This window comes from Oryctolagus cuniculus, chromosome 1 (assembly GCF_051225735.1).
Source record: "Oryctolagus cuniculus isolate XC-2025 breed Fujian yellow rabbit chromosome 1, ASM5122573v1, whole genome shotgun sequence".
Lineage (NCBI taxonomy): Eukaryota > Metazoa > Chordata > Mammalia > Lagomorpha > Leporidae > Oryctolagus > Oryctolagus cuniculus.
In genome coordinates, this window is record NC_142867.1 from 238,220,926 (window position 1) to 238,234,666 (window position 13,741).

The window sequence follows — 13,741 nt, forward strand, 5'->3', positions numbered from 1 at the left end:
GGTTGTGTTGGAGTTTTGTTCCTTCCTGTGTTTTTGCCAAGTGGTGACTGCTCACCAAGATGACAGTGACCTGTGTGGACCTCAGTTTTCTGAGTGATACCTGGGAGTGGGGTCACCAAACTGCATGGCAGGGGCCTTTCAACTGTTAGGGGGCTGCACCGCTTAGGGTTGTCAGTGGATGCTGTATACGTGGTACGTTCTCAGTCTTAAATCCTTGTCCACCTTCTGTCTTGAAGTTTTATGTAAAAATAAAGGCTAGGGGTTTGTGTTGTGCATAGCAGGTAAAGCAGCCGCTTCCAACATCACCATCCCATATAGTCACTAGTTTGTTTTCTGGCTGCTCCAGTTCCAATCCAGCTCCCTGCTCCTGGCCTCACATGGGAGACCTGGATGAAGCTCCTGGCTCCTGGCTCCTGGCTTTGGCCTGGCCCAGCCCTGGCCATTGCAGCCATTTGGGGAGGAAACCAGCAGATAAAGGATCTCTGCCCCTCTCAACTCTTTCAAATAAATGAATCTTTAAAATAAAAATTTAAAGGCTAAAAAGCTTTTATGTTTAGTTCCATGATCAATGACTTGTGTGGGTCAGAGACGGGGAGTTGGCTTTGTCCCTGTGAGGGCAGTTTCCCGCTTCCCCAGTGGGGAAGTGTCTGTCTGCAGCCCCAGGGCAGGTCGCCCTGTCTGTGCTGTGATGCTGGCCTGATTCCCCACTCCGAGGTTGCACCCCTCCTCCTCGTCTCCATCATTTCTGTAAACCTGGAACCTGGGGAGAAGGCTGTCTGTCCTCAGCGTTCCTGCTGCCGGGGTGAGGGTTGGGACTGTGCTGAGTGTGGCGTCCCTAGGGGCCCTGAGGGCGCTGGCCTAGAGTCTGCCTGGAGTGGTCCAGCCCTCCTTGAGCCAGTGCCCAGTAACTACAGTGTGTAGAACTTATGTGTAAGTGCCCGGTAACTACAGTGTGTAGAACTTATGTGTAGTTTATTCAGCTTATTCCTTTGCATTTCATGCTTTTGTGCTCTTGACAGCCTTTTATGTATGGGAAGTAGAGAGAGACAGAGGCAGGTTTTCCCATCCACGGGTTCACTCCCCAAATACCTTCATGACTGGGGCTGTGCCAGACCAAAGCTGGGAACCAGAAACTCAGTCTGTGTCTCCACGTGGATGGCAGGGACCCCGGTACTTGGCTATCACTTGCTGCCTCCCAGGGTGCATGTCCGCAGCAGGAAACTGGGACCTTGAGTGGAGCTGGGCTTTGACCTCCAGCCCCCAGTATGGGGTGTGAGTATGTTCACTAGCAGTATTGCTTCCTCATTTCATTGTCCAGGGTCTTGTGTTGGCCTTGTTAATTCCTTGTTGAGTGAAGTCCTTGCTGGGGTTGTGAGGAGTGTCTGCACACAGGGTCGTGGTCTGTGTGAGCCTTCTTGCTTCTGTCGCAGCCTGAGCACTGGCAGGTCCTTTGCATCCTGTCCCCTCATCACTGCCAGTTGAGCTTAGTGTTGGACTCCTTAGGATTCGGAACCCAGCTCCATGGAGAGTAAGACCTGAGCTCCTGGAGGCAGCAGAGTGTCAGTGGGAAACTGGTCACACTTAAGGGTGGGGGATGGCAGGGGACACAGAAACTGCCCACACCCAGGGGTGTCTCACTGTCCCATGTCCATGCCTCCCACCTCTGCAGTTCTGCCTTTCCCGGAATATCACAGAAGTGGTTCTTGTTCATGCCATAGATACAAAAAGCCACAGATACATCAGCATCTGCCAGGGCCTGCACCAGCTCAGACCCAGATCCACCTGGGTGTGATGTCCAGCCTCCCCTGACCCTTGCCTCTCTGTGCCCCACGACCTGTCCCTACCTCTGGCGGAGGCCTGGGAGGTTTTTCCCTTCCCCTTCAGGAGTCTCGCAGGCTGTCCTCCTCTCTTGGCCCTGCCCCTCCACTGACCTAGATCACTGCTGTGGACACTAGGGTCCCCTGTCTGCTGGCCCCACTTGCTGCCTGCTCCTAGCCTTCTGGCCTCAGCACCCCATGCCCCTGTGCCCAAGTCTGCTTCTCCTTTGTTCAGAGCCCTCTTGTGAATGGGCTGCCCTGAGCAGCACTGGGGGGTGTGTCTTAGGTCTAGGCAGGTGGCTTCTCCATCAGACACTCTGCAGGGCCGCATGTGTGTTCAGAGGGAGGGCATCTTCCAGCAGCTCCTGCACCATCTGTCTGTGCAAAATTCTGGCATCTGGAGCCCCTGGACAGCAGGAACAGGGGGAGGGGGAGGCGCGAGGCTGTGTGCCTATGCCTGGGCAGAGGCCAAGGCCTCCTGGGGTTGTCCCTGTTGTTGCAGGGGGTGGGGGCAGTTCTGTGGTGAGCCGGCTGTGAGCACCAGGCCGTGGTCTCTGCAAGCCCGAGTGTGGTGCTGTATGTGTTCTATAGCAAGGAGGTTACACCAAGACCCCTGCCCACCCCCCATGCCCCCGTCTGCTGCAGACCGGGTTACCCCGGAAGGGACTGCCCACATGGAGGAAGCAGCAGCCCCTCCCCCACGCTGCTACCCTCCTGCCTCTGCCTCTGCCTCTCTCCCTCTCTCTTTCTCTTCTTTTCTCTTTCCTTCTATCTCCCTCCCCCAACTACCTTTCAAATAAATAGTTCTTTAAAAAATGTAACACACATTAAAATTTTTCATCTTTGTGGGGCACTATGTGATGTTTTGTTCTGTGTATTCATTATGTAATTCCAAGTTGAGATAAATCTATTTGTCTTTTTTTTTTTTTTTTTTTTGACAAGCTGAGTGAGGCAGTGAGAGAGAGAGAGAGACAGAGACAAAGGTCTTCTTTTTTCCATTGGCTCACCCCCCAAATAGCTGCTACGGCCAGCACTGTGCAGATCCGAAGCCAGGAGCTAGGTGCCCCCTCCTGGTCTCCCATGCGGGTGCAGGGCCCAAGCCCTTGGGCCATCCTCCACTGCTTCCCCAGTCACAGCAGAGAGCTGGGCTGGAAGAGGAGCAACCGGGACTAGAACCTGGGGTGCCGGCACTGCAGGCGGAGGATTAGCCTAGTGAGCCACGGCGCCGGCCAATATATTTGTCTTTTTAAGCATTTGTTTTTGTCCTCTAGGTTTTCTTAAATTGAGAAATATATAGTACATTAGCTATCTATAGTCACCACCTGTGCAGTAGATCCCAGAATTTCCTGTTACTGTGTTCCTGTGTAGCTATAACCAAGTACCCATCCATCAACCTCTCCCAGCCTTGCAGCCTCTGCTGACCACCATCACACTATTTATTTATTGCTATTTATTTATTTATGTTTATTTAACGGACGGGGGTGGGGGGCGTGAAATCTCCCATCTGCTGGTTTACTCCCCAGGTGCCTGCAGGGGCTGCAGCAGGGGCAGGAGCCTGATGCTCCAGCATCACAGCTTTCATATGTCTTAGACTTCACGTGTGAATAAGAGTGATCATGTGACACTTGTCTTTCTATGTTTAGCGTGTTTTATCTGTGTTATTACAAATGACAAGACTTCATCCTTTTTCATGGCTGATGGTCCGTTGGTATATGTACCACATTTTCTTATCCATTTATCTGTGAGTGGACATCCTCAGGAGATGGATTACATTTCCCTTGGGTATATGCCCACGAGTGGGACTTCTGGATCCTCTGATGGTTCAAATTTTAGGTGGTTTTTTTTTTTTTTAAAGAATTCTCTACTGCTTTCCACAATGGCTGTACTAATTTGCATTCCTACCAACAGTGTGCAAGGGCTCCCTTTTCTCCACATCCTTGCCAACACTGGTTGTCTGTTTTTAATAGTGAGGTCAGAGCACATTATGTTTAGTTTTTAAGATTTATTTATTGGAAAGACAGAGTTACAGAGAGGAAGAGGAAGATTTTCCATCCGCTGGTTCACTCCCCAAATGGCCACAATGGCTGGAGCTAGACCAATCCCAAGCCAGGAGTCAGGAGCTTCTTCTGGGTCTCCCATGTGGATGCAGGTACCCAAGTACTTGGGTCATCTGCTGCTTTCCCAGGGTCAATAGCCAGGAGCTGGATTGGAAATGGAGCACCTAGGACTTGAACCAGCACCTGTATGGCATGCTGGTGCCCAGACAGTGGCTTAACCTGCTGTGCCACAGCATCTCCTCCGTGGTTCTGATTTCTATTTCTCTGATAAGTGATGTGGAGCAACTTTTCCCACCCATTGGCCATTTGTATGTCTTCCTTTGAGAAATGTCTGGATCTGCTGCCCATTTTTTAATTGGATTATTTAGGGTTTTTGTGATACTGGGTTAAGTTCTTTATATATTCATGTGTATGTCAATGGATAGCTCGCAAATATTTTCTCCCATTCCATAGATTGTATCTTCACTCTGTTGAGAATGCAAAAACTGTAATTTGATAAAATCCCCTGTCTATTTTTGCATTTATTTCCTGTGGTTTTGAGGTCTGATCTAGAAATCCTTGCCTACTCCAGTGTCATGAAGAGTTTTCCCTGTGTTTTCTTCTAGGCCTCTGAAAGTGTCAGGTCTCACATTTAGGTGTTTGATCAAACCTTTTGTGAAAGATGGGTCTAGTTTTGTTGTTCTGCTTATGGATCTCCAATTTTCCTGGCATGGTTTATTAAAAAGATTGTCCTTCTCCATGGGTGTTTCAGCACCTTTGTAAAAGGTCAGTTGGCTGTGTCCGTGTGGGTCTGCTTCTAGCGCCTCTTCTGCTCCATTTTTGTGTGGGTCTGTTATCATGCCAATTCTATGTTCTTTTAAGGACTATGGTTTCATAATATATTTTGAGGTCAGGTAGTGTAATGCCTCCTGCTTTGTTCGTTTTGCTCCAAGATCACTTTGGCTACTCAGGGTCTTTTTTGGTTCCATACAAATTTTTTTTTCTAGTTCTGTAAAAAATGCCTGGGATTTTGATAGGGATTGCATTGAATCTGTATGCATGTTTTAATAATACCAAATTCTTCTAATTCACGAATACCTAAGTCTTTCTGTTTGTGTCATCTTCAGTTTCTTTCGTCAATGATTTATAGTTTTCATTGTAGAGATCTTTCACCTCTTTGGTTAAATTCATTCCTAGGGTTGGTGATTTATTTCCATAGCTACTGGAAATGGGCTTGCTTTCCTGATCTCTTTTCCAGAAGATCCACTGTTCACATAAATCACAGCACTACTAGTCTTTGTGCATTGACTTGGTACTGTGCAGCTCTGCTGGGTTTGTTCTTCTTCCTTTCTCTTGCCTAACTACTCTTGCTGGGAGCTCCGTCCTCTGTTGAATTCCCGTGGTGGAAGTGGGCATCCTCGACTCATTCCAGATCTTTCCAGCTCTTCCCCACTCAGTATATTAGCTGTTGTGTTCCTTCTTTACCTAATTGGATGAGATTTTCCGTCATACAGGGATGTTGGATTTTATCAAATGCCTTGTCTGCATCTTCCTTCACTCAGTTGATGTGAAGGTATCATGTTTATTGATCTGCATATGTTGAGCCATCTTTGCATTCCTGGGATGAATCCGCTTGATTGTGGGGGATGGTCTTTTTAATGTGGTGTTGGATTTGATTTGCTGGTACATTGCTAAGGATTTTTGTACTTAGGTTCATCAAGGATGTTGGCCCGTAACTTCCCTTTTTTGTTTTGTCTTTGTCTGATTTTGGTATCAATGTAATGCTGGCCCTGTAGAATGGATTTAGAATTCCTTCCTCTTCTGTTTCCAGATGATTTAGGACGAAGTGGTGTTGACTCTTTAAATCCAACAATGAAGCTCTCTGGCCCTGGGATTTTCTTTGATAGGAAATTTTTTAATACAATTCAGTCTTGCTAGAAGTTACTGGCCTGTGTTGGTACTTCCCTCATGATTCAGTCCTGGCGAGGTGGTAAGTGTCTAAGAATTTATCTGCTTCTCCTAGGCTATTCTGAATCTGTTGCCATATAATTGATGGTACTCTAACAGTGCTTTGTGTTTCTGTGGTGTCAGTCATAATGTCTTTGTTTTCTTGGTTAGTCTAGCTGAGGGTTCATCAGGTTTTTTTTGTTTTCAAAGATACCAGCCCTTCTTTTCATTGATTTCTTTTTTAAAATTTTTTAGGGTCTGCCACTTACTGTTCTGAGTTTTATTATTTCTTTCCTTCCACCAATTTTGGATTTCACTTGTGTTTTTCTGGGCCTGTGAGGTGCAGTGCTGAGTTGTTTATCCGAGTTTTTACTTCCTGGGTGTTTTGGCTTCTGCCGTTTCCTCCTTGGTTTCTCCCTTGATCCACTTACTGTTCTGGAGTAAGTTGTTTGATTCGTGTATGTCTGTGTAGCTTCTGAAGTGTTTCTTAATGATGTCTGGTTTTACTGCGTTGTGGACAGAAAAGAGATTGAGTGTGATTTCTGCCCTTTCACTTTGTAGAGACTTGTGTTGTGACCAGTGGCCTGTGCTGGGCTGAGAGGAGTGACCGGCCCTGTGGCCTGTGCTGGGGGACATGTGCGGCTGCTGGATGGGAGTCTTGTAGGTGTTCCCGAGGTGCCCTTGGTCTAGGGTGCCATCTGTCTCTGCTGTTTCTTGGTTGGTTTTCTGCCCATTTCTGAATCAGGGGTGTTAGCGTCCCCTTCTACTGTTGTGTTGGAGTCTCTCTCCCTTTAGGTCTACTAATGTTTGTTTCTGTCTTTGGGTGTTTTAATATTGGACGTACGCTAAGTGTTATTTCCCCTTGCTGAAGTGAGCCCTGTGTCCTTACAGAGTGACCTTCCTGGTCTTGCTATCTGATAGAAACATGGTTTGGCCAACCCTGCTTTCTTGGGTCGCTCAGTCATCCTTTCACTTTCAGTCCACGTCTGTCCTTAGGGGTCAAGTGGGCTTCTTGGAAGCAGCTATGGTCTGGTCCTGTTTTTTAATCCATTCGCTCACTTTATATCTTCTAGTTGGAGGATTTAGTACATTGACAGGTAGGATCTTACTGCCATTTTGATACTAGTTTGTTTTTATTGTAGTTCAGTTCTTTCTCCCCCAGATTTTCATTTGTGGACAAGTAATTTTGTCTGTTGATGTTCTTTTATTCCTTGCTTCTTCTTTTGGGTGAGTATGTTATCAGTTCTTGCTTTGTGGCTACAGAAAATTTCTTTCTTTCTTTTTTTTTTTTTTTTTTTTTTTTTTTTTTTTTTTTTTTTTTTTGACAGGCAGAGTGGACAGTGAGAGAGACAGAGAGAAAGGTCTTCCTTTGCCGTTGGTTCACCCTCCAATGGCCGCCGCGGCCAGCGCGCTGTGGCCGGCGCACCGCACTGATCCGATGGCAGGAGCCAGGAGCCAGGTGCTTTTCCTGGTCTCCCATGGGGTGCAGGGCCCAAGCACCTGGGCCATCCTCCACTGCACTCCCTGGCCACAGCAGAGAGCTGGCCTGGAAGAGGGGCAACCGGGACAGAATCCGGCACCCCAACCGGGACTAGAACCCGGTGTGCCGGCACCGCTAGGCGGAGGATTAGCCTAGTGAGCCGCGGCGCCGGCCTAGAAAACTTCTTTTGGTTGTAACAGGCTATCTTTAAATTACAACAACTTAATATTGATTATAAATATAGAGAAAGAGACAAACAAAAAGAACAGAGAGATAAGAAATCCCAATGAAGAACTGGTTTTGTGTTCCATTCCCCCCCACATTTTGAACTTTTGGAGTTACAGAGAAGGCAAGACAGAGAGTGGTCCTCCATCCACTGGTTCACTCCCCGGATGGCTGCACCTGCCAAAGCCATGCCAGGCTGAAGCCAAAAGGCTGGAGCTTCTTCCGGGTCTCCCAAGCATGTGGCCATGGCCCAACCACTTGGGCCATCTTCTGCTCTCCCAGGTGCACCAGCAGGGAGCTGGATCAGAAGCAGAGCAGCCAGTCACAAGCTGGTACCTGTGTGAGATGCTGGTGTCACAAGCAGTGACTAAACATCTGTGCCACCGCGCCAGCTTGTTCTCTGTTCTCTTCCAGCTGTGTATTTTCAGACACTCTGTCGTCAGGGTCACAGATCCTTCTGTCTGATCATTCTACTCACGAGGCCTCTGTTGCATTTTAAATTTCACTTAGGGTACTTTCCAGTTGAAGGGTGTGTTTGATCACCCCCATGTTAAGTCTACAAGCATGTTGAATTGTTTTCCTGTGTTCTCTTGGAGTTCACTGAGATTCCTTAAAGTCTGTTTTTAAGTCTCTGCCCACACATGGGGAGCTTCAGTCCCTAGGTGGTTCCTGGCCCTGTGCTTTGCTCTGTGGGGGCCCTGGTCCCTGAATGTCCCTGCTGCTGTGGCTGTGCCGTGTCACACCCAGGCTGAATTCTTGCCTTTAGTAACCAGCCTTTGGGACATCCATCTAGAAGTCCTGAGAAGTCTGCTTGTTCTCTCTGAGCCTAGGGTTATTCTGCCGTGTCAGCGCTGGAGAGCACCCCAGTAGAGATGTGCTCCAGGTGGGTCCATCCCCACAGGCCACTCCTGGGCCTGCCACCAGGTTAGACTCCTGTCCTGTGTGCAGGAATGCTGGGTGGCCGGCTCCTATCCCAAGCCCTCAGCCACAAGACCAGTGTGGCTCACCTGCCCAGGTGCTGCTGCTGCTGCGGTCACCCCCTTACCACTGTGATGTTGGCTGGGCTGTGACCACTGCAGTGGCCTGGAGGCAGGGACCCTGAGGATCTGCTCATCAGCCTGGCTCTGGGTCCCAAAACAGTTGTGTGATTCCTTACTGTGTCTGCCCATGCTTGCAGGCAGCTGATAAAGGCAACTCCTTAGCCACTTAGGCAGTGGATGCAGGGCCCACTGGGTCCCACAGGTACCAGGCTCTGTGCAGACCAGGCCTGCAAGAGTCTAGTAGTGCTCCTCACCACCAGTTTGGTCTCGGCAGGACACAGGTCTCGCCTGATACTGGTGTGTGTGCCCAGCTCTGTCCTCAGGATCTGCCCAGTGCTGGGATTTAACAGCCCAGCACTGTGTCACAGACACTACCCCATGCCCTGACCTCCCAGACTGCAGGCTGGCCGCACGTGGACCCCCAGAGTCATAGGTTCCTGACCTGGGGTGTGTGTGTGTGTGGCCGGCCCTGTACGTGGGCGTCTCTACAGGGGGAGGAGTCACCAGAGCAGAGCCTCTCATTCGGTCACCATCTTTATTCCTCTGAGAATGACCTTTTAAAATTATTGTTATTTATTTATTTGTGAGGCAGACAGACAAGATGGAAAGAGAGAAAGGGCTTCTGTCCATTGGCTCACTCCACAGATGTCTACAGCAGTCAGGACTGGGCCAGGCTGATGATGCAGGAGCTCCCATGTGGGTGGCAGAGGTGCAGTGGCCTGAGCCGTCACCACCACCACGCCAGACGCACGCCAGACGCCTGCCATCAGCATCAGACATGTGGCAGCCGCGCCGTTGGGCTTTTCAGAACATGCTGTTAAGAGTTCTCCAGTGCGCTGGGGGTAATAGTTTCAATTACATTTGTATCTTTCATGGTGGAAAACTCCGATCAGTAGTGCCACTGCCGCTCCTGAGAAGTGGGTACCTCCTGCTGCAGGCTGCTGGGACTCAGTCAGTTACAGCTGGGCTAAGCTTTGGCGTGCAGTTAGCTTTATTTGTTTTAGTTCATTTCAAAATTGAAGATTTAGGAATTTTTTATTTTTTGATTATGCAAAGTATTTCTTTGCTTTAAAGGTAAAATCTAGAAAGTTCCGAGTCAGAGAAGCCTTGCTCTGCGTGTTCTGTTTTCTGTTAGCTGTGTTCTCAGTCTGCTCAGGCTGCTGCAACAGACACCAGACGCTCTTCTCATAGCTCAGGCCGGAAGTCTGCGAGCAAGGGACCGTCACGTGTGGTGTCCGGTGAGGGCCCCTCGCTTGCTCATGGCCAGCGCCTCCTCTGTGTAGGGGAGAAGCACTGAGCCCACTCACCTCCCGGGGGCTCCTCCTCCCGACACCTTCAGCTTGAGGGATGGGGATTCCCACACAGGCACGGGATCACGGTTCTGCCGTCTGTGCAGCAGGAAGAACGTGGCGCAGGCGGCGCTCCTCCCCCTTCTCTGCACGTGTTCCCCTCGGCTTCCCGCCTCTGCGAGTGCGCCGCACACGGCGTCGTGCTGTGGACGTGGGACCCCTCGGCTTCCCGCCTCTGCGAGCGCTCCGCGCACGGCGTCGTGCTGTGGACGTGGGACCCCTCGGCTTCCCGCCTCTGCGAGCGCGCCGCACATGGCGTCGTGCTGTGGACGTGGGACCCCTCGGAGTCTGCTTGGGACTGTGAGGTTGATCTCGGCCGTGGCTGCTGCTGCCAGTGCCTCCCAGGGAACAGCCTGGCGGAGCTGCGCTGTTACCACCAGAGGCAGTCCTCAGGCTCCGTCCCTCCGTGGTCCAGGCATGCAGCTCACGGCCACGCTCAGCACAGGATTTCCATTTGACTCCTCTGCTGCTGTTTGTCAGCAGAGAACGAGCTCTGTGGGGGCTCTCCGAGGGCAGCCTTGGCAGCCTCGGGGTCCGTCAGTCACAGCCAGCTCTGCCGATTTTCCCATCTCTTTGTCCGTGTCTTGCTGTCTAGTGTGTCAGCTCATCTGGGTTGTTAATGATAACTTGGGAGAATTCTGATTTTCTCTAGAGTGTGATCCATTTCTTTGTTTATTGGTGCGACTGCAGCTGCCTCTCCGTGAGCCACGCTGGTCTCTGCCTGTTGTCAGTCTCCCTTGGGGTCTTCCCCTCCATTAGGGTCTCCTCCCTCCTCACACTCAGTGCAGCTGCTCTCACACAGACCCTGATGCTGCCCACCCCGTGGTCCTTCCCCAGGGGTCATGCTCTGGCCAGTCAGGCCTCCGTCCACAGTCTCTCAGTGCAGATCCCAGAGTCCTTGTCTTCAGGAGAGAGGGTTGGACACCTGGTCCCACACCACTGAGTCACAAGGTCCAAGTGGGATGACCCCGTCTGATCTCGGTAGCCATTGCTGAGTCTGTCGTCCTAGGGCGTCGACGGGTGTTTGTCCAGGCCTGCAGCCGACACCTGAAAGCCCTGCTGTGAGGGCTTAGAGACTGGCCTCTGTGCAGGCTGCACTGTGCTGGTTAGGGCTTTCAGCGTCCCTTGGCCTGTGAGGACGTGCTGGCCGTGGCTCACGTCCATGAGGACATGACGGTGCGTTCCAGGCGTGGTCTCTGTGCAGGCCTTGTCCCCCGTGGGACTTGGGTTCTGGAACAGTGCTCTTCTGTCTCTGACCTCACAGCCCGTGAGGGGTTTGCTGGTAGGCCAAAGCTGTGCACGTCAGGCTGGGGGCACTGCTGTGGGGTGCAGGGCTCGGGGATGGTGTCCCATCTGCTGTGTCTCCTCCTGTCCTGCCGGCAAGTCCTGCATCTCCCGACTCTGCCCCGTGCCCTCGCCACCACGGGCGCTGTGTGTGTGGTCGCAGCCCTGGGCCTGCTCGTGTGGCTCGTGTACACCACCTGTCTCAGGTTGTTTCCCGTGACTGGGACCTCACAGATGACCCTGCCCTGCTGAGCCCATAGTGGACGGAAGGCCAGGGAAGACGCGTGCTGTCCTCTCTCGCCCTCCAGGATGGGGAGGTGTACTGCATCGACGCGCGGTTCTACGGCAATGTCAGCAGGTTCATCAACCACCACTGCGAGCCCAACCTGGTGCCGGTGCGTGTGTTCATGTCCCACCAGGACCTGCGCTTCCCCAGGGTCGCCTTCTTCAGCACCCGCCTGATTGAGGCCGGAGAGCAGCTGGGGTATGTATGCCTGTGCGGGCCATCCCACACCGCCCCGCGTGCCCGCGGGGGCCTTGCCCTTGCCATGTCCAGCGTGTGGTGAGTGCTGAGCCCTGCTCCCCTCCCAGGTTCGACTACGGAGAGCGCTTCTGGGACATCAAAGGCAAGCTCTTCAGCTGCCGCTGTGGCTCCCCCAAGTGCCGGCACTCGAGCGCAGCCCTGGCCCAGCGGCTGGCCAGTGCCACGCAGGAGGCGCAGGAGAATGGCCTGCCAGACACCAGCTCCACGGCTGCCACTGACCCCCTATGAGACCTGCCAGGCAGCAGGTGCTTGGGGTCAGACACTGTCGCTTCCGTTCAGGAGAGGAGGATCCCACACGGTGTCTGCGGTCCTGGCTGGGGCTGTGGCGCTGACTTCCTGGAGGGGTCAGAGGTGAGGCCACACGTCCCCTGCTCAGTAGCCTGCAGGCGGGTGTGGCCGTCTCAGCAATGTTCCCAGGCCTGGGCCCACAGCCCCACACCATGCTCTGGGATTCTGCGCTGGCCGGGCCTTGTGAGTCTCTGATGGTGGTTTTGTCATCGCAACGTCGCTCATTTCTTCTCCGGTCTCTGGCATCCCTGCCCCAGCCAAGGCTCCTCTGTGGCGCCCGCCAAAGCCACCATCACCCACAAGCTGCTCTGTGAGACCCGCCCACCACGGCCCGTCGCTGTCATGGAGACAAGGTCCAAGGACCGCCCCACCACGGACTGTGGAGAATCGTGGGTTTGCTTTTTAAAGACATCCTGTATCTAGTCCTGTCTCTCAAACCTCTGACTGGCATTGCTCTGCAAGGGAGCGGTGTGGTGGGTGCAGGCGGACCCTGCACCAGCCCCAGCCAGTTCTGTCGCTGCGGGCGCCTCCTGTTGATTTTTAAGCCACATGCTATGATGATGAATAGACTGATTGATTTTCTACCATTACTGAACATTATTAGGACAGACGAAAAATAAACACGAAACACAGACAACGGTGCTGATTCTGGTGTGGTCTCTGCTCACCACGTGAACATAAACTATCAACTGTATAAAGAGAACAAAGTGATTTTAGAATAAAATGCAGGAGAAACTTTTTTTAAAGCGTTAGCCTTGTAGTGTGGATCAATTCGCCGTCGCCTTTTGCGCGGTGGCTGGCAGGTCATCCCGTTTTTTTTGGCGTACACTTTTTAAATACTGTAATTAGTGCAGTAACAGTGGGTTTTGTGCGGCTCTTCTAAAACATTCACAATGCAGTCATGTTTCTTTTCTGTTAAATGTTTTTGACAGTTCTAAGAGCACTCTTTTGGCTCAGACCATTTCTTGTTCTGTTTTCAATGAAATCAATAAAAAAAAAACTTTATATGAGGTTTCTATCAACCATGTTTTAGATGCTCTGCAGGGCACCGCGCGTCCTGTGTGTGTGAGCACCCAGGTCCCACGTTGACCGGGGACCCTCTGGCCTGGCCCAGGCCTTTGCTTGCGTCCAAGCAAGTGCAGCTTCCTCATCTGAGGATCACCCTGATGGGGGACACCCCACCCGGGTGTCCGGAGAGCCTGTGCGTGTGCTTATCTGTGTGAGTGCATGTTCATACGTGTCCATGTGAGTGTGTGAGTGCGTGTGCATCTGTGTGCAGGTCCATGTGAGTGTGTACACATTTTCACGTGTCTGCACACATGCATATCAGTGTGTGTCTGAGTCTGTGTATGTCTGTCCATGTTAGTATCTGAGTGCATATATGTGTACCTGAGTTGAGTATGTGTGTGTGCATATTTGTGTTTGTCCATTGTGTCTCCATGTTTGTGTGAGCGTGTATGTCTCCTTGTGCGTGCCTGTGTGTCTGTGCCTGGTGCCATTAGGGCCTGGACATTGTGGAGGCTGAGGGAGAGCACCAGCCGAGCCCCCACATACAAATCCCCTGTGCTAGGGGGTTGAGGCCGTGGAAGGCAGAGCTGGAGCTCCCTCCCTGGCAGGTGGGCCCCCGCCGCCTGCGCCCACTGTGTCCCCTGTGAGTCCCCTGCGGGGCCGGCCTCTTCTCCGCGGGCGCCGCGAGCGGTGAGAGGGAGCTCCCTCCCTGGCAGGTGGGCC

The 13,741-nt window shown here is 51.9% G+C and overlaps 1 protein-coding gene across 15 annotated transcripts in view; it reads left to right on the top strand.

The window, feature by feature from the left end:
• The window catches only part of EHMT1 (euchromatic histone lysine methyltransferase 1), a 186,711-nt gene extending 173,696 nt beyond the window's left edge, over positions 1-13,015 (top strand). For all 15 annotated transcript variants that reach the window (XM_051838869.3, XM_051838872.3, XM_051838871.3 and 12 more), the window contains 2 exons: positions 11,487-11,662; positions 11,770-13,015. In XM_051838869.3, coding sequence (XP_051694829.1) covers positions 11,487-11,662; positions 11,770-11,950 — 357 coding nt within the window. In that variant the 3' untranslated portion in view covers positions 11,951-13,015. The remainder of the gene's footprint in view (positions 1-11,486; positions 11,663-11,769) is intronic.
• Positions 13,016-13,741: the final 726 nt, after the last annotated feature.